General features: G+C 51.2%; 2 protein-coding genes and 1 long non-coding RNA gene across 6 annotated transcripts in view; 2 read left to right on the top strand and 1 right to left on the bottom strand.

The window, feature by feature from the left end:
• Nucleotides 1-3,371: 3,371 nt before the first annotated feature.
• Nucleotides 3,372-8,233, top strand: Actb (actin, beta). 2 transcript variants are annotated; one of them, XM_030254057.1, is made up of 7 exons: nt 3,372-3,458; nt 4,468-4,696; nt 5,656-5,784; nt 5,872-6,111; nt 6,566-7,004; nt 7,100-7,281; nt 7,407-8,233. In XM_030254057.1, the coding sequence occupies exons 3-7, from the start codon at nt 5,662-5,664 to the stop codon at nt 7,548-7,550; spliced, it is 1,128 nt and encodes a 375-aa protein (XP_030109917.1). In that variant the 5' UTR covers nt 3,372-3,458; nt 4,468-4,696; nt 5,656-5,661; the 3' UTR covers nt 7,551-8,233. The 2 variants fall into 2 exon arrangements, with proteins under 2 accessions (XP_030109917.1, NP_031419.1); NM_007393.5 differs by lacking the exon at nt 3,372-3,458 and having other exon boundaries at nt 4,594-4,696.
• Nucleotides 7,833-16,044, bottom strand: Gm38733. Of its 2 annotated transcripts, none has more exons than XR_003955825.1 (2): nt 15,881-16,044; nt 7,833-13,643 (listed from the first exon to the last, which is right to left on the bottom strand). It is a non-coding gene; the product is annotated as a predicted gene, 38733 (long non-coding RNA). The 2 variants fall into 2 exon arrangements; XR_868665.3 differs by having other exon boundaries at nt 7,833-13,680; nt 15,881-15,958.
• Nucleotides 14,627-26,071, top strand: part of Fbxl18 (F-box and leucine-rich repeat protein 18) — a 24,933-nt gene continuing 13,488 nt past the window's right edge. The window contains exons 1-4 of one of the 2 annotated variants that reach the window (XM_006504694.4): nt 14,627-16,238; nt 22,473-22,679; nt 24,266-25,381; nt 25,521-25,648. In XM_006504694.4, the coding sequence (XP_006504757.1) occupies nt 16,050-16,238; nt 22,473-22,679; nt 24,266-25,381; nt 25,521-25,619 (1,611 nt within the window). In that variant the 5' untranslated portion in view covers nt 14,627-16,049 and the 3' untranslated portion in view covers nt 25,620-25,648. Of the gene's footprint in view, nt 16,239-22,472; nt 22,680-24,265; nt 25,810-26,071 lie in introns of those variants that run through there. The other variant, NM_001033312.3, reaches the window with a different exon arrangement.

Raw genomic sequence — 26,071 nt, 5'->3', positions numbered from 1 at the left:
CACAGCCCCCTCTACACACACTCAGAATTCATCACTGTGTAAACTGAGTGTGGTACCGTTCCCCGTGACGCTGGGGATCAAGAGTTCTAGGTCAGAAGTTAGATGCCTCAGTGGTTAGGAATACTTACTGCTCTTGCCGAGGACCTGAATTCCGTTCCCAGCGTCCTCATGAGGTGGGTTTCAACTGTTTGGCACCTGCATTCATGTGCTACACATAAACTCCTGCAGGCACACACAGGTACACCTAAGTGAAAGTAATACATAAACCTTTTCAAATATTTTAGGCTGGGCAATGGTGGCGCACACCTTTGATCCCAACAGTCAGGAAGTAGAAGCAGGATGGTCGTCTTGAATTCGAGGCTAGCCTGATCTACAGAGCTAGTTCCAGAATAGCCAAGGCCACATAAAAAAAAAAAAAAAAAAAAAAAAAAACAAACAAAAAAAAAAAACCTATCTTGAGGCTGGAGAGATGGCTCAGTGGTTAAGAGCACTGACTGCTCTTCTAGAAATCCTGAGTTCAATTCCCAGCAACCACATGGTGGCTCACAGCCATCTGTAATGGGATCTGATGCCTTCTTCTGTCTGAAGACAGCTGCAGTGTACTCATATGTATAAAATAAATAAATCTTCAAAAATTAGGAGGGAGGCAAACTCCCCTTCCCAAAAAAGGAAAAAAGAAGTCTCAAACACACACACAATAACAACAAAAAACAAAACCCCTCCATTTATTTGTGTGTGGAGGTGGGTGGGTGGGTGTGGGTGTGGTGGGGAATGTGTGGTGTGATTTTAATGTGCAGATCAGAGGGCCACTGAGGGAGTTGGTTCTCTCCTTCCACCATGTGGTTTCCAGAGGTTAATCTCAGACAGTAAGGAAGCAAGTGCCTTTGTCCACTGAGCTACCTAACTCGGGGGGAAAAAAGACTTCCCTAAGTAAATCTTTGCTTCCTTCCCGGAACCAGCGAACGTTCTTTTAGGGCTATCTCAAGGCACATGCTTGCTTTACTCCCTCTGCTCAGAACAGAGCCTTTTGGCTGCTGAGTAGGCAGGCAGCAGATATGGTAACTGAGTAACTCCGAAGCTGTTTGGGAAGAAAGGGCCATCTGCTTTGGCCCCAGGCTATTCCTTTTCTGGGTCATCTTCCCTGATCACTTGCTCTCTGGGCCTGGAGAGGGCAGCCTGAAGCTGGCCCCAAAGGCTGAGAAGTTAATCAGCTGGAGGAACCCACACTCCTGGACAAACCTCCTGTAGGAAAAAGCCCTGCGGAGTCAGGGTTATCAGAGCATGGGTGAGGTGGCCCTGCAAGCAGGCATCCAGTAGACTTTTCCGGTGGTACCCTACGTATGACCAGGGCCTTTGGCTTGCCCTCATTGAACTCTGAGAGATAGAAATATGTACTAAGGAGGAGGTGGGGCCAGGAATTCCAACTTTGGAGCAGTCCTTGGACCTAGTCCCCGGGGACATTCCAGAGGCCACTTTACCCAGGGAGGGGCCCTGTGAGGCAGAGGGCAGGCTGTTAGCTCAGGGGCCCCTGAGTACAGAGGCATTATGGCTGGATCTTAAAGCACTGGGCGCTCTGTCAGGCCCATCTCAGTTTTCTGAACCTGTAAAAAGGGAGTATGTTTTCTGGAACGTTCCAGGCCCTCCCTCATTCATTTAGTGCCTTACTGACATCCTGCTGTCTGCAGGGACCCGCCCTCTTGGACAGAGCTCCTGCTACTGTGACAGGAAGTTCCCCTCTTCCTCAATTTCTCACTTGAAAATGTGCAGCTTAGGGTCTTCCTGGCCAGCTGGGCTTGAATGTCCCCAGGAGAAGTGACATATGGCTTCTGAGAGGAGGATCAGAGAGTGGGCCTTGAATTAGGTTGTAAATATTCTCTCGTCCCAAGGCTTTTCAGGGAAGGGGACCCTTGTGGGGGGAAGTGCACTAAAGCTACAGGTGTCACCCATGCTCTGGGCCAGGCTGTGGCTGCCAGCTGGGTGCCTGACAGTAACAGTGACAGCTCTTTGTGAGGGCAAAGTTCTCTGGAGAAGGCCAGCTTCACTTCCTCTGCCTTCCCCTTCCTCCACTTCCTCTTTTCCCCACCCCCACCCTGTTCTGTGCTTTCCGTCTCCTGTCTGCACCCCAAACTTAACAGCTGAGGCCCCCTCCACCTCTGCCGGCCTCTCAGGGACCTCTCCTTTGTCAGGGCTGAGGACACCCAGACGATCTCTCATTCATTCCACAGAACAGAGCCCCTCAGTGTGTGTGTGTGTGTGTGTGTGTGTGTTAGTGGAAGGAAGTGGGGGGTGATGGGGCCCCTCAAAGGGCTGGCTTGTTTTATGTTGTCCGGGCTGGGGGAGGTGCTGAGTTATTAAGACTAGCCTGAATAGGCACCATGACTGTCTTCATAAGCACACAGGAAGCTGAGGCAGGAAGAGCAGGAGTTTGAGGCCAGCCTGGGCTACATAGGGAGCCACTGTTTCAAACAAAGAAGCTGGGCATGGTGATATATGCCTGTAATCACAACACTCTCGGGATGTAAAGGCAGAAGGATCAGTTCAAGTCTATACTCCACTACATATCAAATCTGAGAGCAGCCTAGGCTACCTGAGACCCTGTTAAAAACAACCTCCCACCCTCAATTTCCAACAAACCAAGAGAAATCCCCCCCACGCCACCCCCAAGAATGTGAAAGAGAACACTGGAAAATGATCATTGCAGACAAGACAGACCAGAATTGTTTCAGAGGTCGGGTGGGGCTGAGGTGCCTGCCCCTTGACCAGTCCCAGGACTGAGAGGTGACAAAGTGGCAACACAGGTCCTGCCTGGGAATCTGGTCTGCTCTAACCTAGTAAAGCTGTCTGGTGTCACCCAAGAGGCTCCCTCCACATCCTGCACCCCTGATGGCTGATGGCATCTTTCTCCCTTGCACCCCACCAGGGTTCTCCTGGGAATACTCTGGGCTCTCCTTATTGACAGGCAGCATTTGCCCTGCCCCACCCCCACCTGTGACTTGCAGGACTGGCAGGTCCTTGGGCAGCTGGCAAACTGCCTGAGCAACTGAGAAATACAAGGCCAGGGCCAGGGCAGTCCTGTCCCCCGGAGGCAGGGAGGAGACTGCCTGGGAAAGTTCTCTCAGGGTTGGTGACTGCAGAAGACTTTTGTCAAATTTTTTTTTTTTTTTTGGTGGGAAAGATAACTAGGGGTGTGTTTCCAGTTCACAGCATATGCTGGGGTGATGGTCACCTCTTCCAGACAAGGCCTCAGCAACTTCAAAATGCCCTGCCACCAGCCAAGAACAAGGAAGCTGGCCACTGTAGTCCATATATGGATGAAGCCTTCTTTGGTTTCAACACCTACACTTTGTGAGCCAGTGAACACCTACCTATGCATGCACTGAGGCACGGCAGGCCCAGAGCATCTCACCTGAAGCACCCTTCTTGCCTAAATCCAGCTTTCTGTCACACTCTCCCAGAAGGTGCGTGTCCTTCTAAGCTAAGCTGAGGGATCCGGCCCTCAACCCTGACCCCGTGTGTAGCTCTCAGCCAAATAGCTGGCTTGCTAAGTAGAACACTGGTACTTAGGTGAGGGGGACAGGGGCTGCTTCTCTCTGGAGGATTTGGGGCTCCGGTGACCACCAACTTTTCCCTGAGCAGCTTGTCACTCCCAGAATCCCCACGGCTGGCAGATGGACTAGTGCACAACTCAGCTGTGGCTGCACATAATAAATAGAGGATAGATGGTGGGCCCCAGCCCAGCGATGTCTGGCAGTCACCCAGAGACACTAGCTAACGGCCCAGGCTTAGTCTTGCCTGGGTGTGATCAGGCAGTTCTCCAAAAGTGCCTGACTCCATGAGAAGTTTTGTTTGTTCTATTGAGCACAGTTCCTTTCTAGATCCGGGGCAGGGGATATCTGGAGGCATCTTCTTGCAACACCTCCAGTTATTGGACCACTGGGGCTCGCCCTATGCTTGGGATAGGATGGCCTTGAGTCTCTAAGAGGTCAAGATCCATGAAAACCTCTCCAACCAGAGTTCTGCTTCCAAGTTGAACCCCAACACACCTAGCAAATTAGAACCACAGCAGAAGGGGCCCCCCCGGATCTGGCTTTCCGGCTATTGCTAGCAATTGCTAGCAAGGGGGAGTGACTCTCTGTCCATTCAATCCAGGCCCCGCGTGTCCCTCAAACAAGAGGCCACACAAATAGGGTCCGGGCCTCGATGCTGACCCTCATCCACTTAAGTGCTCGATATCCACGTGACATCCACACCCAGAGGGTCCTGGGGTGGTTGGGTGACCCCCAGAATGCAGGCCTAGTAACCGAGACATTGAATGGGGCAGTGTCCACAAGGGCGGAGGCTATTCCTGTACATCTGGGCCTACGGAGCCAGCACCCATCGCCAAAACTCTTCATCCTCTTCCTCAATCTCGCTTTCTCTCTCGCTTTTTTTTTTTTTCTTCTTCTTTTTTTTTTTTTTTTTCAAAAGGAGGGGAGAGGGGGTAAAAAAATGCTGCACTGTGCGGCGAGGCCGGTGAGTGAGCGACGCGGAGCCAATCAGCGCCCGCCGTTCCGAAAGTTGCCTTTTATGGCTCGAGTGGCCGCTGTGGCGTCCTATAAAACCCGGCGGCGCAACGCGCAGCCACTGTCGAGTCGCGTCCACCCGCGAGCACAGCTTCTTTGCAGCTCCTTCGTTGCCGGTCCACACCCGCCACCAGGTAAGCAGGGACGCCGGGCCCAGCGGGCCTTCGCTCTCTCGTGGCTAGTACCTCACTGCAGGGTCCTGAGGATCACTCAGAACGGACACCATGGGCGGGTGGAGGGTGGTGCCGGGCCGCGGAGCGGACACTGGCACAGCCAACTTTACGCCTAGCGTGTAGACTCTTTGCAGCCACATTCCCGCGGTGTAGACACTCGTGGGCCCGCTCCCGCTCGGTGCGTGGGGCTTGGGGACACACTAGGGTCGCGGTGTGGGCATTTGATGAGCCGGTGCGGCTTGCGGGTGTTAAAAGCCGTATTAGGTCCATCTTGAGAGTACACAGTATTGGGAACCAGACGCTACGATCACGCCTCAATGGCCTCTGGGTCTTTGTCCAAACCGGTTTGCCTATTCGGCTTGCCGGGCGGGCGGGCGGGCGGGCGGGCGCGGCAGGGCCGGCTCGGCCGGGTGGGGGCTGGGATGCCACTGCGCGTGCGCTCTCTATCACTGGGCATCGAGGCGCGTGTGCGCTAGGGAGGGAGCTCTTCCTCTCCCCCTCTTCCTAGTTAGCTGCGCGTGCGTATTGAGGCTGGGAGCGCGGCTGCCCGGGGTTGGGCGAGGGCGGGGCCGTTGTCCGGAAGGGGCGGGGTCACAGTGGCACGGGCGCCTTGTTTGCGCTTCCTGCTGGGTGTGGTCGCCTCCCGCGCGCGCACAAGCCGCCCGTCGGCGCAGTGTAGGCGGAGCTTGCGCCCGTTTGGGGAGGGGGCGGAGGTCTGGCTTCCTGCCCTAGGTCCGCCTCCGGGCCAGCGTTTGCCTTTTATGGTAATAATGCGGCCGGTCTGCGCTTCCTTTGTCCCCTGAGCTTGGGCGCGCGCCCCCTGGCGGCTCGAGCCCGCGGCTTGCCGGAAGTGGGCAGGGCGGCAGCGGCTGCTCTTGGCGGCCCCGAGGTGACTATAGCCTTCTTTTGTGTCTTGATAGTTCGCCATGGATGACGATATCGCTGCGCTGGTCGTCGACAACGGCTCCGGCATGTGCAAAGCCGGCTTCGCGGGCGACGATGCTCCCCGGGCTGTATTCCCCTCCATCGTGGGCCGCCCTAGGCACCAGGTAAGTGACCTGTTACTTTGGGAGTGGCAAGCCTGGGGTTTTCTTGGGGATCGATGCCGGTGCTAAGAAGGCTGTTCCCTTCCACAGGGTGTGATGGTGGGAATGGGTCAGAAGGACTCCTATGTGGGTGACGAGGCCCAGAGCAAGAGAGGTATCCTGACCCTGAAGTACCCCATTGAACATGGCATTGTTACCAACTGGGACGACATGGAGAAGATCTGGCACCACACCTTCTACAATGAGCTGCGTGTGGCCCCTGAGGAGCACCCTGTGCTGCTCACCGAGGCCCCCCTGAACCCTAAGGCCAACCGTGAAAAGATGACCCAGGTCAGTATCCCGGGTAACCCTTCTCTTTGGCCAGCTTCTCAGCCACGCCCTTTCTCAATTGTCTTTCTTCTGCCGTTCTCCCATAGGACTCCCTTCTATGAGCTGAGTCTCCCTTGGATCTTTGCAGTTTCTGCTCTTTCCCAGACGAGGTCTTTTTTTCTCTCAATTGCCTTTCTGACTAGGTGTTTAAACCCTACAGTGCTGTGGGTTTAGGTACTAACAATGGCTCGTGTGACAAAGCTAATGAGGCTGGTGATAAGTGGCCTTGGAGTGTGTATTGAGTAGATGCACAGTAGGTCTAAGTGGAGCCCCTGTCCTGAGACTCCCAGCACACTGAACTTAGCTGTGTTCTTGCACTCCTTGCATGTCTCAGATCTATCCATACAGTTTCACCTGCCCTGAGTGTTTCTTGTGGCTTTCTGAACTTGACAACATTATTTATTTTTCTCTACAGATCATGTTTGAGACCTTCAACACCCCAGCCATGTACGTAGCCATCCAGGCTGTGCTGTCCCTGTATGCCTCTGGTCGTACCACAGGCATTGTGATGGACTCCGGAGACGGGGTCACCCACACTGTGCCCATCTACGAGGGCTATGCTCTCCCTCACGCCATCCTGCGTCTGGACCTGGCTGGCCGGGACCTGACAGACTACCTCATGAAGATCCTGACCGAGCGTGGCTACAGCTTCACCACCACAGCTGAGAGGGAAATCGTGCGTGACATCAAAGAGAAGCTGTGCTATGTTGCTCTAGACTTCGAGCAGGAGATGGCCACTGCCGCATCCTCTTCCTCCCTGGAGAAGAGCTATGAGCTGCCTGACGGCCAGGTCATCACTATTGGCAACGAGCGGTTCCGATGCCCTGAGGCTCTTTTCCAGCCTTCCTTCTTGGGTAAGTTGTAGCCTAGTCCTTTCTCCATCTAAAGGTGACAAAACTCCTGAGGCCATAGTACAAGTTAAGTCTGATTTCTGTCACTCTTCTCTTAGGTATGGAATCCTGTGGCATCCATGAAACTACATTCAATTCCATCATGAAGTGTGACGTTGACATCCGTAAAGACCTCTATGCCAACACAGTGCTGTCTGGTGGTACCACCATGTACCCAGGCATTGCTGACAGGATGCAGAAGGAGATTACTGCTCTGGCTCCTAGCACCATGAAGATCAAGGTAAGCTAAGCATCCTTAGCTTGGTGAGGGTGGGCCCTGTGGTTGTCAGAGCAACCTTCTAGGTTTAAGGGGAATCCCAGCACCCAGAGAGCTCACCATTCACCATCTTGTCTTGCTTTCTTCAGATCATTGCTCCTCCTGAGCGCAAGTACTCTGTGTGGATCGGTGGCTCCATCCTGGCCTCACTGTCCACCTTCCAGCAGATGTGGATCAGCAAGCAGGAGTACGATGAGTCCGGCCCCTCCATCGTGCACCGCAAGTGCTTCTAGGCGGACTGTTACTGAGCTGCGTTTTACACCCTTTCTTTGACAAAACCTAACTTGCGCAGAAAAAAAAAAAATAAGAGACAACATTGGCATGGCTTTGTTTTTTTAAATTTTTTTTAAAGTTTTTTTTTTTTTTTTTTTTTTTTTTTTTAAGTTTTTTTGTTTTGTTTTGGCGCTTTTGACTCAGGATTTAAAAACTGGAACGGTGAAGGCGACAGCAGTTGGTTGGAGCAAACATCCCCCAAAGTTCTACAAATGTGGCTGAGGACTTTGTACATTGTTTTGTTTTTTTTTTTTTTTGGTTTTGTCTTTTTTTAATAGTCATTCCAAGTATCCATGAAATAAGTGGTTACAGGAAGTCCCTCACCCTCCCAAAAGCCACCCCCACTCCTAAGAGGAGGATGGTCGCGTCCATGCCCTGAGTCCACCCCGGGGAAGGTGACAGCATTGCTTCTGTGTAAATTATGTACTGCAAAAATTTTTTTAAATCTTCCGCCTTAATACTTCATTTTTGTTTTTAATTTCTGAATGGCCCAGGTCTGAGGCCTCCCTTTTTTTTGTCCCCCCAACTTGATGTATGAAGGCTTTGGTCTCCCTGGGAGGGGGTTGAGGTGTTGAGGCAGCCAGGGCTGGCCTGTACACTGACTTGAGACCAATAAAAGTGCACACCTTACCTTACACAAACAGCTTGTGGCTCTGTGGCTTTGCTGGGTGTGGGGAGCAGGTTGGGTGGGTGTGGAGCTCTATTGGGGGGGGCATCTAGGGTGGGCTAGGCCTTGCTGATGGTATCTAGTGGGAGGGCTACAGGCCCTTTAATGAAGTCTCACAAATAACCACACCTTCAGACTGTCTTGAAGAGTTGAAAAGGTACTCCTCCAGAAACCTAGGCCAAGTTGGCCTGCACTAACACTACCTTCCTCAACCGAGGGGTGTCCACACCCTTTGCCTCCATCTGCATAACTGGGTTTCAAGCCCCTCTGCTAGTCTGAAGCTGCCCTTTCCAGAGCTGTGACTGACAGCAGGAAGGTGTGAAGCCTATGGCTTCCTTCCCAGGGATGGGCATCTTTTCCCTGGTTTTGTTTTGAGAGCCTAGGACTGAGGAACACCTCAGAGGGAGGAAGGGGGTCATCCTGGAAATCAGCCCCTTCCACATGGCACGCAGCTCCAGCCTTTGTCAGTCGTGATCCTTGGACTTGGGTGCCGCAAGTTAGCTTTGACTGGGATCATTTGTTCACACATGCAGAGAACACTGGTTGGTTGAGTCCTAGTCATCTCCATCCAGCTATCAGCTATCACTCCACTCAGCTATACACACCTATCAGTCCATCCTTCAATCCATACATCTAGCCCTTCACCCACCCAAACAATCACATGGGCAACACAGAAACCAAACCAGATGTTCACCTGCCTTCAGGAAGTGTCCAGTATCACTGTACATTGAGCATTATGAGTCCTTAAGTGAAGGCAAATGCATACACAAACAGGTTTGGGGCTAAGGTTCATGACCAAATCCAGGGAGAGCAGAGGCCTTGCTAAAGAGCACTGGATCTTAATTCTATGGGATGTGGTCTCAGTGTAGATACCGAAGTTCAAGGGCCAGATGTGGATACCTGTCATCTGAGGCTGAGCAAGGCTGAGGTTAGCTTGGACTACAAAATGAGTCCCTGGGTTAATGAGTCCATAAATCTGGTATTTCAGAGGAGAATGCAGGAGGAGGAGTTACAAGGCCATCCCTATCTACGTACTGAGTTTGAGGCCAGCCTGGGATAGATGAGACACCGCCTTAAACAAAAGTCCTTAAGCCAACCCTAAATAAGCTACCTCGAGTGATAACAAAAACCCAAGAAATTTGACTTCTTTTTCTTTTTTTCCCCATCAGGCTGGGCACTATAGTGCACACCTCTAGTCCCAGTACTTGAGGCAGGTGGATGTGTGAGTTCAAGATCACCCTGCTCTATGTAGTAAGTTCCAAGACAGCCAGAACTGCATAGTGAGACCTTGCTGCAAAAGAGACAGAAGAAAAGGTAACAGAGGCCCAGGTAACACAGACACCAGAGCAGAGCGACGAGGAGGGCGACCAGGCCAGACAGTGCAAGTGTTGGTGGAAATCTAGGGTTGACTGGGGACAAAGCTGGGAGACAAAACACTACCTCCCCGTAGGACAGAACAGGGCACAGGTTGGTTGCCAAGTTGCCATTTGAGAAATGGACACACCAGTAGCTGATGCGCCTTCCATCTTTGCCATTAAAGGATCCCAAGCGTAGCCTTCACAGTATCCAGTGCAGCCTCTGGCTCCGCCCCTTTCCTCCTGGGTCCAGCAGGCAAACTGGCTATTCAAGGCCAGGCTCCAACAAAGCCTGTCACTGTGCATAGCTTTTTTTTTTTTTTTTTTTTTTTTTTTGACATGAGGTTGTGTTAGTACCAGGTCCTCACACCTCACACATCCCAGAGAAGTCTACCTTCAACCCTTTCCCCATCCTCCTGCCTCCAGCTCTTGAATGCTTCCCCCAAACCTCCAGTACTATAGCAATAACAGTAGCTACAGTTCAGTTGACAGAGATCTTGCCTAGGTCATCCTTGGCTACATAGTGAATTAGAGGCCAGCCTGGACATTGAGGACATTGTCTCAAAACAAAAACAAACAAAGTCTCGGTGAGTGGTCTAATAAGCAAGCGTTTCCCCCACTCTTGATTCTTTGCTTTCCAGAAATGTGAAATTTTGTTCTATAATTAGCAGCTTCTGTTCTGTGTTCCCTCCTCCATCTGCAGGAGGGCAGTTTCGCCTTTGCAGATTCTACCCCAGTTGGCTCTGGTCTTTTCAGGTCACTGGATCCCCCATGAGGCAGTTCTGACCCTAATACTCACCTTTGAATACTTGAATCCCACACTCCTCCTACAGGCCACCCAAAACTTGTGCCAATGCAGGTGGGATTCCAGATCTTCCTTCATGGAACCCCGTAAAGACGACAGAGGCATCTGCTCAGCCTCACAGTGATCGTGGCAAGAACCCAACACAAGCCAGGCTGGGGAGAGCAGGCTGGGAGAGTATCCATCGCTTTAGCAACACAAGAAGGTCAAATGGTGGGGCCCGAGTGGAAAGGTGGCCCTCCCAGTGCATACTGCATTTGACCAGCTGGGAGTCGCCCAACAGAGAGGGCAGGAACCGAACTGTTTACAGCCCACACCACGGACTAGATCCTTACTGTCACTTATTATCCAACAAAATGTGCCGGTGTGCTGGGTGTGGTGGCGCACTCCTTTAATCCCAGCACTCGGGAGGCAGAGGCAGGTGGATTTCTGAGTTTGAGGCCAGCCTGGTACACAAAGTGAGTTCCAGGACAGCCAGGGCTATACAGAGAAACCCTGTCTCGTAAAACCAAAAAAAAAAAAAAAAAAAAAAAAAAGAAAGAAAAAAATTAATTTTAGTAGAATGAAGAATTTGATTTTTTAGTCACACAGGCTACATTGCAAGCATGCAACAGAAGGCATCTGGGGGGCTGGGGAAACAGCTTAGTGGGTAAAGTGTTCAGTGCACAACCATGAGAGACTGAATTTGGTACCCAGAAATGTCGAGCTGGTCACAGTGAACATCTGTAATCCCAGCACTCCCACATTGGATGAGGTAGAGGCAGGAGAATCCCTTGAAGTTCAGGCCAGCTGTCAGGGCTCACACAGCAGCAGACAAGAGAGGCTGTCTCAAACAAGGTAGAAAGTAAGGACACCAGAGTAACCTACTCTCTCTCTCTCTTTTTGGCTTTTCAAGACCGGGTTTCTCTGTGTAGCCCTGACTGTCCTGGAACTCACCCCATGGACTTAGGCTGGCCTCGAACTCAGAGAGAGATCTGCCTGCCTCCTGAGCAATGGTATTAGAAGCATGCACAATCACACTGGGGGAAAAAGCCCCATGTCTAAAAATTTTTCATTTATTTTATGTGTGTGGGCTTACATATGAAAGTAAGCAGGTGTGTAGGTGTGTGTGTGTGTGTGTGTAAGAGGACAATTTGTGGGGGTCAGTTCTCCTTCCATTATGTGGGGTCCTGAGGTTGAATACTCAGGCCAGTCACCTTCTGAACCCCAGGACCTGAGCTCCTCCAGATTTTGTTTTAAAGCGGATTAACTGTGTATGTGGCTCAGTGGCAAAGCACTTCCCTAGCATATAGGAGTTCTCCTGATTCTGTACCCAGCATGGAGGGAAAAAAATATTCCCTCAAGCAGTTTTTAGGCACACGGTGAGATCCAAGGGAAAGCACTGAGAGTCCCCGTGAAGCCTGCCTCACCCACCCACGGCCGCCTCCACTGCCAGCACAGGGAAGCAGGCTGCTCCATTTGTTACAGTGAGCCTACATTCACACCTTTCTTGTCTCCAGTGCAGAGGCTGCAGGGTACAATGGGGTTCCCCCTGGGTGGGGTACCCCTTGTAGGTTTGCACACCTCTGGTGACTGAAACTGACCACTGTAGGGACCGACAGTGACTAGTCACCGGAGTGAAGAGTCTGGGCTTGGGGCTGGAAGCCATGATTCAGCAGTTAAAGAGCACTGGCTGCTTTTGCAGAAGGCGGCTCAGGTTTGAGTCCCACATGGTCGATCACAGCTGTCCAGTACTCCAGTCCCAGGGGATCTGACACCATCTTCTGAGCTCTGTAGGCACTACATGCATGTGATACACAGATACACATGCAGGCAAGACATCCATACCCGTGTGAATGTTTGTCTGTGTGTGTTTAGACACAGGCATGTGCAGGGGTCTGAGGATGTCTTGCCTGGTACCAAACTCAGGTTCTCTGGAACTTCAGCACACACTCTCTCAACTACTGAGCAATCTCTTCATCCTGGACGTGATTTTTTTTTTCTCGAGACAGGGTTTCTCTGTGTAGCCCTTGCTGTCCTGGAACTCACTTTGTAGACCAGGCTGGCTTTGAACTCAGAAATCTGCCTGCCTCTGCCTCCCAAGTGCTGGGATTAAAGGTGTGAGCTACCACATAGGGCTCCTGGAAGTGATTTTTAAAAAAGTGTTTTTGAGACAGGGTCTTACTTTGTAGCTTTGGCTAGCTTGAAACTATGTAGACCAGGCTGGCCTTGAATTTAAAATAATCTACTGAGACTTGGCAGAGAACTCACTCAGACACCAGATTCTCAGCACAAAGATTCACTACCCTGAAGGCACGGTGGGGTAGTAAATCTGGACTGGACAAAGAAAAGTGACTTTTTAAGGAGAAAAGGTCTTGGCTGGGGTGAGGTGGGAAGTCCTGATTAGATATTCTAGTCACTGTAACCAAAGAATGAATTTTGATTGCTGGACCTTGGTGTTTTGATAGTTGGACCTTGGAGTTTTAGGCAGGCATAAGTAAGTAGCCAAATAAGGCACTAGACCTTGGTGCTTTAAGAATCTAGTAGTTTAGCAAGGGAGAGGGCAAGCCCAATGCCACGTTTGCTTTGCTTGGACCCGTGCTTCACGCTGGGCTGGAGAGATGGCTCAGTGGTTAAGAACAAGCCTATGTGTTCTTTTATAGTGCACTTTTATTAAAATCTAAATTAACTTAGCAGATCTTTTATATTAAGTAGTGTATTTAGTTTCTGACTTTTGGTTTTTTATGTTTCGTTTGTATAAATATTAATTATTTGGGCTAATGCATCTGGACCATGTTCAAGGTCATGGAGATGCCAAATATGTATGTAGCCAAGGCCAATGAGGCTGTTGGGGAGTATGGAGCTGAGAAGTGTCTAAGCAGATACAAAATAGAGGCAGACAAGATGGCGTTACCTTAGTCACTTCAAGACAAACCACTGTTTGCACGTGAAGACCAGAGGACAACTTTATTTTCTCTTTCTAGTTTTATGTGGGTTCTGAGCCACCTTGGCAGCCCAACTCTCTTCTTCTTTTTTTCAGTTTGAAAGATACTTCAAGACAAGCCTTGTATCACTGGTCTCCACCCAGGCCAGTGATATCTTTGTAGTGTGTCACAGTCTTGGCTTTTCTTGGAATGTCCTTGAGCTGGAATCCAGTCCCACGCTGGGAGCCTTTTCTGATTGGCCTCCTTTGTTGCATAATGTGCCTCCAAGTTTGATGGCACACATCTGTGACTCTGGCACCTGGGAACTTGGAAAGGCAGGAGGAGCTGCAGTTGGAGGCCAGCCTGAAATAAATAGTAACCTTCGGACCAGTCTAAGCTTTATGATACCGTAGTGCAAAGAAACCTGGAAAGGGCTTGCAAAGCGGCTCACTGAGGAAGAGCATCTGCCGCACAAGTGACCTGACGACAGCCAATAGAAACCACTGCTGGGGCTGGCGAGATGGCTCAGTGGTTAAGAGCGCCGACTGCTCTTCTGAAGGTCCTGAGTTCAAATCCCAGCAACCACATGGTGGCTCACAACCATCCGTAACGAAATCTGATGGAGTATATGAGGACAGCTACAGTGTACTTACATATAATAAATAAATAAATCTTTAAAAAAAAAAAAAAAAAGAAACCACTGCTGATGGGGCTGGAGAGATGGCTCAACGGTTAAGAGCACTGACTGCCCTTCCAGAGGTCCTGAGTTCAATTCCCAGCAATTCCCACATGGTGGCTCACAACCATCTGGTGTGTCTGAAGACAGCGACAGTGTACTCATATACATTAAATAAATAATTTTTTTTTTTTAAAAGAAACCACTGCCAAAGGAGGAAACTGACTCCCCGGGTCTGTCCTTCAACGTCTGCATGTGCTTCCTGCTACATGCACCTATACACCTCTCTCTCTCTCTGTCTCCCCACACAATGTAAAATAAGAAATATAATTAAAAATGAAAAGGGAAGAAGTTGTTGAGTGTTGATGGTAGTGGTGGGAGATGGGCTGGGGTGTACATTTGTGGCCATCTTTATCTGGCACAGTGAGAATCAGCTGATGTCGAGCGATCGGGCTCCATCAGTGGCTCCAACTCACCCCTGTGCCCACCCCTTTCTGTGGCTTCCTGTTGCTCGTAAATTTTCTCTTCTCTGTAGTAGATGACAATGCTAAACTGGAGGGTTTAACCAGGGGCTTCAAACTCAGCTTTCCTGCTGTGTTCATAATTTGATTAATTTTTATAATTATTATTTTAGTTATGTGTCCCAAGGGAAGAAGGGTGTATTAGTTCCTCTATAGCCTTGGCAGTCCTGAAACGCACTATGTAGACCAGGCTGGCTTCAAACTCACTATATAGCCTAGGGTAACCTTGACCTGCAGGTCTTCCTGCCTCCACTTTCTGAGTCCTAAGATTGTTTCCGTTTGGTTTGGTTTATATAGTGCCAGGGACGGAACCCCGGGTTATGTATCTGCTAGACAAATACTCAAATGAACTACATCCCCAGCTCCCATTAAACTATTATCTTAATTTTAAACCATCTGGACTTCCTTCCTGACTCTTTCTCTGTGTACACTCGAGCGAGAGCACATGTGCATGACCAGTGCAGACACAGACACCAGAGGGCAGCTTCTAGAAGGCAGTCTTCTCCTTCCAGCGTGTGGGTCCTTGGAATCAAACTCACTTCAGGTGGTCAGTCAGAGTCAAGCTCCTTTCCCTGACGAGTCATTTCACGAGCTCTAGGAAACCATTTTTAACTGGAAACGCCGTGGAAACATTTATTATTCATTTATTCAGCAAATATTTATTTGTTCAGTGTTGACATGCAAAGAACAGTACCAGGCAGACTCTCTGCTTAGTTATGGGGGTACAGGCAGGGTGCTTACTTAGCACGCATGAAAGGAAGCCTTAGGTTCAATCCTCAGTAGTGTTAAAAAACAAAACAGCCGGGCGTGGTGGCGCACGCCTTTAATCCCAGCACTCGGGAGGCAGAGGCAGGCGGATTTCTGAGTTCGAGGCCAGCCTGGTCTACAAAGTGAGCTCCAGGACAGCCAGGGCTATACAGAGAAACCCTGTCTCGATAAACCCAAAACAAACAAACAAACAAACAAAAAAACAAAACAAAACCAAAAACCAACAACAACAACAACAAAACAAGATGGGGCTGGAGAGATGGCTCAGCGGTTAAGAGCACTGACTGCTCTTCCAGAGGTCCTGAGTTCAATTCCCAGAAACTTTGTCTGAAGACAGCTCCAGTGCACTCACATACATTAAATAAACAGTGGCCTAGGCATAGATGGGAGGCAGAGGTAGGCGGATTTTGTGACTTCAAGGCCAGCTTGGTCTTTATAGCTAATTCCAGGACAGCCAGGACTACAGAGTGAGACTCAAAACAAGCAAAAAGGCTTAGCAAGTCAGGCGGTGCAAAGAGCTATTGAGAGTTGTAACGCAAGATGAGGGGCAAATTCAGGAGCGTGTGCACATGAAGGTTGCTATGGTTATCTAGGATACCTGAGCGCTGTGACAGATGACTTGGAGCGCAGTGTGTAGCGCGAATGGCAAATGCAAAGGCCTGGAGCAGAACGCATGTTGTTGGAGCGACAGCAAGAAACTGCGGAGGTAGCTTAAGAGACTGGTCACTCGTGACCTTCTGGACGCCTCTGAATCCTGAGAGTACTTTATGCCACACCCAACATGGCGACCGCACCGGGTCCATCCGGGCGCAAGCGGAAGTACGTCTAGGCGTGCGCCGCAGCCACGCCCCTTACCGGGGTCTCTGTGGAGCTGTGGCCGCGCCGGCTTCGAGCATCCCTACGCTGGCAGGCTGGGGGACTGTGAGGCTGCAGCTCCGGCGGCTAGCTCCGGAGAGGTACGACCTGCACCTCCAGCCCCGGCGGCTGGAGTCCCCTCTGGGCTTCCCTCCCGACCCTGGCTTTATTCCAAGGCCCATCCTTGCCGTCTCCTACCCTCCTACCAGGCCCTCTCCTCTCCTGACCCCATCTGTTCCCAGGCGCACAATCTCGATGGCCAGAATGGACCCTTTCACGTGGCCTGCTGAGTTTCCAGGCCTTTCCCCCGTCTCCTTGTGTGTTGGCTCTGCCCTCGCAGCTATGGGACGTTGTCCCTTCTGCTTGTGTTTTCTTGTTTGTTTTACACTGTAGCCCAGTCTAGCCTGGAGTTCAGTGTGCAGCCCAGGCTGGTTTTGAACGTACAGCAATCTTTCTATTGTAGCCTTTGTAAATCTGGGGTTACAGGTGTGCATCATCACGCGGTGGTTAATGTGCAGCTAAGGGTGGAACTCAGGGCTTCGACCCCATTCCCAGCCCTGGCTTCTTCTTTTTTTCTATCAGCTTAAGTGCAGCCCACTTCTTTCTGGAGTCTACTTGTGATGCGCGGGAGTGTGATAGGGCGTCGGACTGACCCCAGAGCTTTATGATCTAGGTCAGCTGGAGAATCCCACTGCGTCTTGTTACGGGTGTGCAGTATTTTTTTCTGCAGACGACAGTATGGGGCCGTGGCGGGGGTTAGGGGAGCACCTGGTAGCTTCCCTGTTGCCTTCCTCCCTATCTTGAGTTATATTTGTTCTTTCCTAGGTACTCGCATCTGGGGGTACACCTATTTATCATATTAGCGTGTGTGTATGCGTGAGTACTGGCATGTGCATGTCATGGGTGCGTGTCGTGGCGTACATGTGGAAGTCAGAGGACCACTTTGAAGAGTTGGTTGTTGCCTTTTATCTGGTTTATATTAGTGTGTGTGTGTGTGTGTATGTGTGTATGTATAACTGTGTGTGGGTATGTGTACATGAGTACAGGTGTCTGAGGAGACCAGAGGATCATGTGCACCCGGTGTTGGAGTTACACAGGTGGTTATTCGCCTCCCCAGTGTGGGTACTGGGAATCGAACTCAGGTCCTCCGAAAGAGTAGTACTAAATTATCGCTTCTGCCTTTCCCCCCAGTTGAGACAGGATCTCTCTTGATGGTGTATACTCCAGAGTAGCTGGCTTGTGAGCTTTTGACAGATGCCCCTATCTCCTCCTCTCACTTTGCGCTAGCAGTGTTGGGATGGCAGATGTGGGTCACTGCATCCAGCATTTTATGTGGGTCCCAGGGTTTGAACTTGGGTCATCGGGTTTGCAAGGCAAGCTCTCTTGCTCACTTAGCCGTCTTGCTGATCTCTGGGCACACTTTTAAGTCCTAGGAGTTTCCTTGCATTTATCCAGTGAGACTTACAAGTGTTTTCCAGGGTATGAGGACTATGTCTGGGGTCTGTTGGAAGCTTCTCTTTCTTTGAAGAAAACTGGACTCAGAAGTGTCTCTTTGATTGACAGGAAAGAGAGTGTGTGGTCCAGCTCTAGACTAATGAGAGAGGAGTGAGGTGGTAGAAAGTTATGTCTCTAGCAAGAGGAGTTCCAGGATAGTATTGCTGTATTAGTAGCTCTCAATGACTTCTACGTCCTAGGGATTAAATAGACATGTCTGCTCGTGTGATCCTATGGAGTCCTGACTCAAAAGCTCCTCTGTTCCCTGAGTGAGCAACATAGCCAGCCAGTAAGGTTTGAGCCTCTGAGATTAGATTTTGCTATGGTGCCTAGGCTGCTGTCAACTTCACAGGTTCAAGGTGTCTTCCCGTCTCAGCCTCCTAAGTAGCCAGGACTGTAGACCCACATTGCTGTGCTTGGCTCCTGTGCGTGCTCTCGAATGTGGGAGTGCTTGTGGAGGCCCCAAATCAATGTTGGATGTCCACAAGCACTCTTTACTTTAGAAAGCATTTTTTAAAATAAAAGATGTATTTATTTATTTATTTTGTGAGTACACTGTAGCTGTCTTCAGACACACCAGAAGAAGGCATTGGATCCCATTACAGATGGTTGTGAGCCACCATGTGGTTGCTGGAAAATTGAACTCAGGACCTTTGGAAGAGCAGTCAGTGCTCTTAACCACTGAGCCATCTCTCCAGCCCTAGAAAGCATTTTTTAATTAATTATTTTTGAGACAGAATCTCATTATGTAGATCAGGCTGGCCTTTAACTCACAGAGATCCTTCTGCCTCTGTCCCCACAAGTGCTGGGATTAAAGGTTTGTGCCACCACACCCAGCAAGTGTGTTTTTTTTTTGTTTTTGTTTTTGTTTTTGGTTTTTTTTTTGGTTTTTCGAGACAGGGTTTCTCTGTGTAGCCTTGACTGTCCTGGAACTCACTCTATAGACCAGGCTGGCCTCGAACTCAGAGATCCGCCTGCCTCTGCCTCCCAAGTGCTAGGATTAAAGGCGTGCGCCACCACGCCCGGCTTTGTTGTTGTTTTTTGTTTTTTTTTTTTTTTAATGTGAATGTGTGTTTGAGTGCTTGCTTGTGTGTATGTACGTGTGCCGTGTGTACAAAGTGCCAACAGGCCAGAAGAGAGTTGAGCCCCTGGGACTTTAACTGTAGTTAATGCTGGTTGTGAACCATCGTGTGGGTGCTGAGAACTGAACCTGGCTCCTCTGTAAGAGCTCAGTTGACAGCTGAGCCATCCTCTCTCCAGCCCTTCCGTCTTGTATTTTGAGACAGGGTCTCATTGAACCTCACTGATTTAGGCTGACTGTCTGGGCATCTTCAGGGATCCTTCTGTGTCCACCTCCCCATTGCTAGGACTGCAGCTGCAAGCTGCCACTCTAGGCTTTTAACAAGGGTGCTGGAGATCCAAACTCAGGTGTTAGTGCTTGTATGGCAAGCTCCGTACGAGTAAGGCATCTCTCCAGGAAGAGAGACTGTGGGTTCAAAGTCATGCTGACAAACCCGCTGCCAAAGCCCGGACTGCGAACTGCCTGGCGGTGGATGGAGGACTCAGGAGGGAGGAGGGGAAATCATAAGGGTAGGACTTCTCATTTTCCGCTTGGATTTGTGGGGAGGACTGCTGACCAAGCCGGCCTTTACTCTGTAGTCCTGCCTCATCCTCCCAAGTGTAGGATTCACAGGGTAATTCTCAGTGTGACAGCCTAGGGTCCAGTGAAGAAGAGAACGGCTGGGGTTGGGGGTGAAAGCAGTGCTTTGGGCTCGGGTGGAGGAGGATCCACATAAAAGACTAGAATCAGTGCGTCCCAGCAGCAGTGCCTGAGTCAACCTGGTGACTCTGCATGTGTGCATTTGTGCATATGCCTGTGTGATTACAGGAGCGCACCGCTAGGCTTGGTTTTTCAAATTTGCTAGCCAGCTTTGGCGTGTCATAGTTCTAAGCCAATTGTATTCCAGTTGAGCTGCCATAAGTAAATCCTGGCAGGAGCCTGCTGTCTACAGGGAGAGTGGGTATGGCACAGGGTGGCTGTGAATTGGACTCAGGTCGGCCTGGTTCTGTGCTTTTTTTCTCAGGCAGTTAAGAAAAAAAAAAAGCCTTGATCTGGGGAGACGGCTCAGTCAGTAAAGTGCCTGTTCTGTATCTCCAGCAGCCACATCAAAAGCAAAGCAGGGTGTTGCATCGTGTCTGTGCGTCGGATCCCATGCTAGTGGGGCAGAGGCAGAGGGTCCTGGGGCTCCATGACTGCTTTGTCTAGATGAGCCTCAGACAAATAGGACAGAGACTTAGGAAGACACTCCCTGTCCAGCCAGGCTTACACACACACACAACTCCACATATGTGTGACCATATACATAACACACTTACACACAGGATGCAAACAAGGAAACCCTCCTGTAAGATAGGAGTAATAGGGCACACCTGCTGTAAGATAGGAGTAATAGGGCACACCTGTGAGCCTAGCCAGCTTTTCTTTCTTCTCTCTGAACAAGGACTTGTTGGGTAGCCTTGGTAGCCTGGAACTCAGCATGTAGAGCAGGCTGGCGTCTTTTGATCTGGACATCTGAGAGTGTGCTGAGCTGAGTGGAGGAGGGGTCCTCAGTTCCTGCAGTTGCTGCCGTTTGTAGGGAGCTGGGAAGTAGCTTCAGGTGAGAGCCCATCTGAGTCTCCGTCTGAGATTCAGGAGCCCCACCTCCATCCCCAGTACTGCAGATACAAAAGCAGCCAGCCAACCCTTGGGAAGGGGGGCAGGAGGATCAGTCATTGAGCTGGTCTTTGGGGACATGGCTCAGGATATGTAGGAGGATCTCATCAGAGAAGCCAAGCAGGTGGGTGTCACCTGCTGCCTCTGCCACTGCCTCCTCCTCTCTGGACATGTCCTGGAAGTGAGGGACAACAGAGGGAGCACTGATGTTTGCACACAAGACTGGCTGCGAATGATCTTCAGGTTACACTGAATGACAGAGCCAGGGTAGAAGAGGGTAGGCGGCTTGCCCCATGATGGGGGTGGGGTGGTGGGTGGGGGGTGGACATAGTGCATGTGGCTACAGGAGACCCTTGTCTATCAGAAACAAAACAACAACAGCAACAACAAACCCACAGAGGCCAAGGAGCTTGACACCAAGCCTGAAAACCTGGCTTTTTTTTCATTTTTATTTTTAGATTTTTAAATGTTTAAAAATTAATTAATTTTCAAGACAGGATTTTAGTGTGTATATAGCTCTGGCTGTGTTAGAATTCACTCTGTAGGGGCTGGTGAGATGGCTCAGTGGGTAAGAGCACCCGACTGCTCTTCCGAAGGTCTGGAGTTCAAATCCCAGCAACCACATGGTGGCTCACAACCACCTGTAATGAGATCTGACTCTCTCTTCTGGAGTGTCGGAAGACAGCTACAGTGTACTTACATAAAATAAATAAATAAATCTTTAAAAAAAAAAAAAAAAAAAGAATTCACTCTGTAAACTAAACTGACCTCAAACTCACAGAGATTTGCTTGCCTCTTCCTTTTGAGTGCTGGTAGTGCACACAGCAACGTGTGTGTGTGTGTGTGTGTGTGTGTGTGTGTGTGTCTGTCTGTCTGTCTGTTTTGGGGTATGTGCATGTTAGCTGCCTACAGAAACCAGAAGAGACCATCAGATTCCCTAGAGCTGAAGTCCCAGGCAGACAGGAGCCACCCAGCAAGGGTGCTGGGAACTGAACTCTGGTTCTCGGCAAGGGCAGTGGGCGCTTGTAACCTTGAGCCACCTCTCCAGCCATGACCACCTTAGCCCTATGCCAGACCCTACACAGTGGCTTAGAAACCAGACTTCCACAGTTTCACAAGATGTCCTCTGACTTCCACAGGCACATGTGTGCCAACTCTCTCTCACACACAGACACACACTCTCTCTCTCCTCAGAAACACACACAGATGTAAATAAATAAATAAAAGAGAGAAAATTCAGGATATTCCAAACCTGAACCTGTGGAATTGCTCAGTGTCTTGTATAAATTGTTGTTGTTATTTGGGTAAATGTCTGGGAAACAGACGGGCAGAGGTGCAGGCCGAGGTTCCCGGGCCTGTGCATGCTGTATGTTGCTGTGTGCCTTGTATGCTGTATGTGCGTGCTGTATGCCGTGTGCACTGTATAGGCCGTGTGCACTGTAGGCTGTACAAGCTGTATGCTGTGTGTGCTGTGTGCTGGATCTGGTAGAACATTACTGTGATCCTAGCATTTGGGAGGTGGAGACAGGAGGATCAGGAGGCCAGGGTCCTCTTTGGCTAGTTTGTGGTCAGTTTCAGCTATATGAAACACTGTCAGGAAGGAAGGAAGGAAGGAAGGAAGGAAGGAAGGAAGGGGAAGAGAGGAAAGAAGAAAGGATGGGTGGATGGGTGGATGGATGGATAGATAAGGGAGTAGAGTGATTGTGGGAAGGCAGGCATGGTGGCACATGTGTCTGTCCCCAGAACCATGCTCAAGCTAGGGCCGGGCCACATAGCAAGTTTAGGTACAGCCTAGGCAAGCTCTGTTTAACACCCAGGAGAAGCCAGAATCCTCGGGCCTTGCTTGAAAACGGCCTTCAGTTGATCCTTCTCACCTTGTCTCCTGGTTTGCAGCTCTAAGAGGGCATTCTCGGGAACTCTGTGTTCTCTGCAGTTCAGCAAAGAGCTGGTAAACTTCTCTACTGAGGGGGTAGGATCTTCCTGCCCGCATCCCCAGTGCTGGGATTCCAGGTGCAGGCTCCCTTACACAGCTTTTTATGTGGGTGCTAGGGATCCAAACTCGGGTCCTTCTGCTTGTCCAGCATCTAAAGGCTGATCCACTGCTCCCTCTGATGTCCCTCACTTCCAGGACATGTCCAGTGAGGAGGAGGCAGCGGCAGAGGCAGCAGGTGACACCCACCTGCTTGGCTTCTCCGATGAGATCCTCCTACACATCCTGAGCCATGTCCCCAGCACGGACCTGGTTCTCAGTGTGCGGCGCACCTGCAGGAAACTGGCAGCCCTGTGCCTGGACAAGAGCCTGGTGCACACCGTGCTGCTGCAGAAGGACTACCAGGTGAGGCACGGTGGACGGGAGGGTGAGCGAGATCAACCAGGTGCCAGCCTGTGGGGCCAGTGGCAGGCACTGATGTTTGCACACAAGACTGGCTGGGAATGATCTTCAGGTTACACTGAATGACAGAGCCAGGGTAGAAGAGGGTAGGCGGCTTGCCCCATGATGGAGTGGGATGGGTGGGGGCTGGATATAGTGCATGTGGGTGGAGTTCTGGAAGGGAGGGAGCCTGGGCCTCAAACGCAGGGGTCAGTGGGAGGCCTTCCATGTAGGCACTGCAGAATGGAGTTGCTGCACCACAGGGCAGACTGCGGAAGGTTGTTGTTGAGTGGCACAGCAGACAGATGCCACAGTAGACATTGCTGCAGAAGGGCTGCCTGCCATTGCTCCGGGCTGAAGTCTCTGATCAACTGAGACATAAGCCTGCCATGGTAGTCCCAGCACTCAGGAGGCTGAGGCAGGGGGCTCGTGGCTCAGACCAGGTTAGCCCCAAACAAACAGATAGGTGTGCCTGTGTGCCCGATGGTGGCATGTGCCTAAAATTCCAGCACTTAGGAGTCAGAGGATCTATAAATTCAAGCTCAGACTGGTCTGTAGAGTTCCAGGACAGGCAAGGCTACACAGTGAGATCCTGACTTTAAAAAAAAATACAACAGCATGCCGTGCAATGGTAGTACATGCTTTTAGTCCCAGCACTAAGGAGGCAGAGGCAATCAGATCTCAGTGAGTTCGAGGCCAGCCTGGTCTACAGAGTGAGTTCCAGGACAGCTAGGGCTACACAGAGAGACCCTGTCTCAAAAACAAATGAAAATTATAGCTTTAAAAAGCTAGTTATTGGGCTGGAGAGTTGGCTCAGTGGTTAAGAGCACTGACTGCTCTTCCGAAGGTCCTGAGATCAAATCGCAGCACCATCTGTAATGAGATCTGACGCCCTCTTCTGGAGTGTCTGAAGATAGCTACAGTGTACTTGGATATAATAAATAAATAAATAAATAAGTCTTTTTTTTTTTTTTTAAAGCTAGTTATTTTTAGATGTGTGTGTGTGTGCCCCTGTGTGAGTTCTTGTGCCCAGAGGTCAGAGGTATCAAATTCCCTTGGAGCTGGAGTTACATGCAGTTGTGAAGCCCCTGATGTGAATATTTATTTATTTATTTATTTATTTATTTATTTATTTGAGATGGGCTTTCTCTGTGTAGCTTGGCTATTCTGCAATTCACTCTGTAGACCAGCCTGGCCTCAAACTACCCGCCTCTTCCTCCCAAGTGCTGGGATGAAAGGTATGCATCACCACCACCCGGCTTGTTTTTCCTTTTGAAGCAAGAGTCTTGGTGAGTATTCCAGGCCATGCTGGAGCTCTGCAGCCCAGATGGATGCTAAACTTGTAATGCTCCTATCTCAGCCTCTCAAGTGGTGGCGTGCTAGCCCGGGCCACCAGGGCCTGGCTAGCCAACGTCTTCCTGGGAGCAGGACTCTCTCGACTGCTGCCAGGGGCAGGTGTCTGGAAGAGGAAGCATGGGCCACTCTCCTCTGAGCGGAAGTGGGAAGCAGCCCGGGATCCCTGTCTCTCCTGCCCTGTCTCCATCCTGCAGGCCAGTGAGGAGAAGGTGAAGCAACTGGTGAAGGAGATTGGCCGGGAGATCCAACAGCTGAACATGGCAGGCTGCTATTGGTTGTCTGGCTCCACCATCGAGCACGTGGCCCGGTGTCACAGCCTGGTGAAGGTGAACTTGTCAGGTTGCCACCTCACCTCGCTGCGGCTGTCCAAGGTGCTCTCGGCCCTGCAGCACCTGCGCTCATTGGCCATTGACGTGAGCCCCGGCTTCGACGCCAGCCAGCTGAGCAGTGAGTGCAAGGCCACGCTAAGCCGCGTGCAGGAGCTCAAGCAGACACTCTTCACGCCGTCCTACGGGGTGGTGCCCTGCTGTGCCAGCCTGCAGAAGCTGCTGCTCTACTTCGAGATCCTGGACCGCACCCGGGAGGGGGCCGTCCTCTCGGGCCAGCTCATGGTGGGCCAGAGCAACGTGCCCCACTACCAGAACCTGCGTGTCTTCTATGCACGCCTGGCTCCTGGCTACATCAACCAGGAGGTGGTGAGACTCTACCTGGCCGTGCTCAGCGACCGCACGCCTGAGAACCTGCATGCCTTCCTCATCTCCGTCCCTGGCAGCTTTGCAGAGAGCGGGGCCACCAAAAACTTGCTGGACTCCATGGCCCGCAACGTGGCCCTGGATGCACTGCAGCTGCCCAAGTCCTGGCTCAATGGCTCCACCCTCCTCCAGCATATGAAATTCAACAATCCCTTCTACTTCAGCTTCAGCCGGTGTACGCTGTCAGGGGGTCACCTGATTCAGCGGCTCATCAATGGCGGGAAGGACCTGCGTAGCCTGGCCAGCCTCAACCTCAGCGGCTGTGTGCATTGCCTGTCTGCGGACTCGTTGCTGCGCAAGGCCGAGGACGACATTGACAGCAGCATCCTGGAGACTCTGGTGGAGTCCTGCTGCAACCTGCACCACCTCAATCTCTCTGCCGCCCATCACCACAGCTCCGACGGCCTGGGCCGCCACCTCTGCCAGCTCCTGGCTCGGCTCTGCCACCTGCGTTCCCTGTCCCTGCCTGTCTGCTCTGTGGCTGACTCGGCACCCAGGCCTGACCGTGCGCCCGCCCCGCCAGCCATGCACGCAGTACCCCGTGGATTTGGCAAGAAGGTGCGCATTGGGGTGCAGACCTGTCCCAACCCCTTCGTGGGCCAGTCGGCCCCACAGCCTGCCTCTGTGTTCTGGTCTCTGCTGAAGAAGCTCCCATTTCTGGAGCACCTGGAACTGATCGGGTCCAATTTCTCCTCAGCCATGCCCCGCAATGAGCCTGCCATCCGCAACTCCCTCCCACCCTGCAGTCGGGCACAGAACGTGGGGGACTCAGAGGTGGCCGCCATTGGCCAGCTGACCTTCCTGCGGCACCTGACTCTAGCCCAACTGCCAGGCATGCTCACGGGCTCCGGACTCGTGAGCATCGGTCTCCAGTGCCAGCACCTGCAGTCTCTATCGCTGGCCAACCTGGGCATGATGGGGAAGGTGGTGTACATGCCTGCTCTTGCTGACATGCTGAAGCACTGCAAGCGGCTGAAGGACCTCAGGTGAGGGGCTGAGGGCTTGAGGGGTGAGGTAAAGGTCTAAAGGGCTAAGGTGAGGGGCTCAGGCACGAGGACCTGAGATGAAGAGCTGAGGGACTGAGGCGAAGACCTGAGATGAGGGGCAGAAGATCTCAGACTTCTCTAGGGCTTCTGGGATTTGCAGATGGTATCTGCCTGTCAAGGTGGAGCTTGGCGCTAACACGGGCTTGTCCTAGAGATCAGAGGAAAAGGAGCCTTAGTGTCTGCAGGGAGTGGCTTCAGGAAG

Source organism: Mus musculus, chromosome 5, assembly GCF_000001635.26.
Source record: "Mus musculus strain C57BL/6J chromosome 5, GRCm38.p6 C57BL/6J".
In the NCBI taxonomy this organism is placed as follows: domain Eukaryota; kingdom Metazoa; phylum Chordata; class Mammalia; order Rodentia; family Muridae; genus Mus; species Mus musculus.
Note: the sequence above shows the minus strand (reverse complement) of the source record. Positions and strands in the feature narration are given on the sequence as shown.

Coding starts and splice junctions, on each gene's coding strand:
- Actb (XM_030254057.1), top strand. CDS start 5,662: ATGGATGACGATATCGCTGCGCTGGTCGTCGACAACGGCTCCGGCATG. Junction 6,112..6,565: donor ACCGTGAAAAGATGACCCAG/GTCAGTATCCCG, acceptor TTTTCTCTACAG/ATCATGTTTGAGACCTTCAA. Junction 7,005..7,099: donor TTTCCAGCCTTCCTTCTTGG/GTAAGTTGTAGC, acceptor CTCTTCTCTTAG/GTATGGAATCCTGTGGCATC.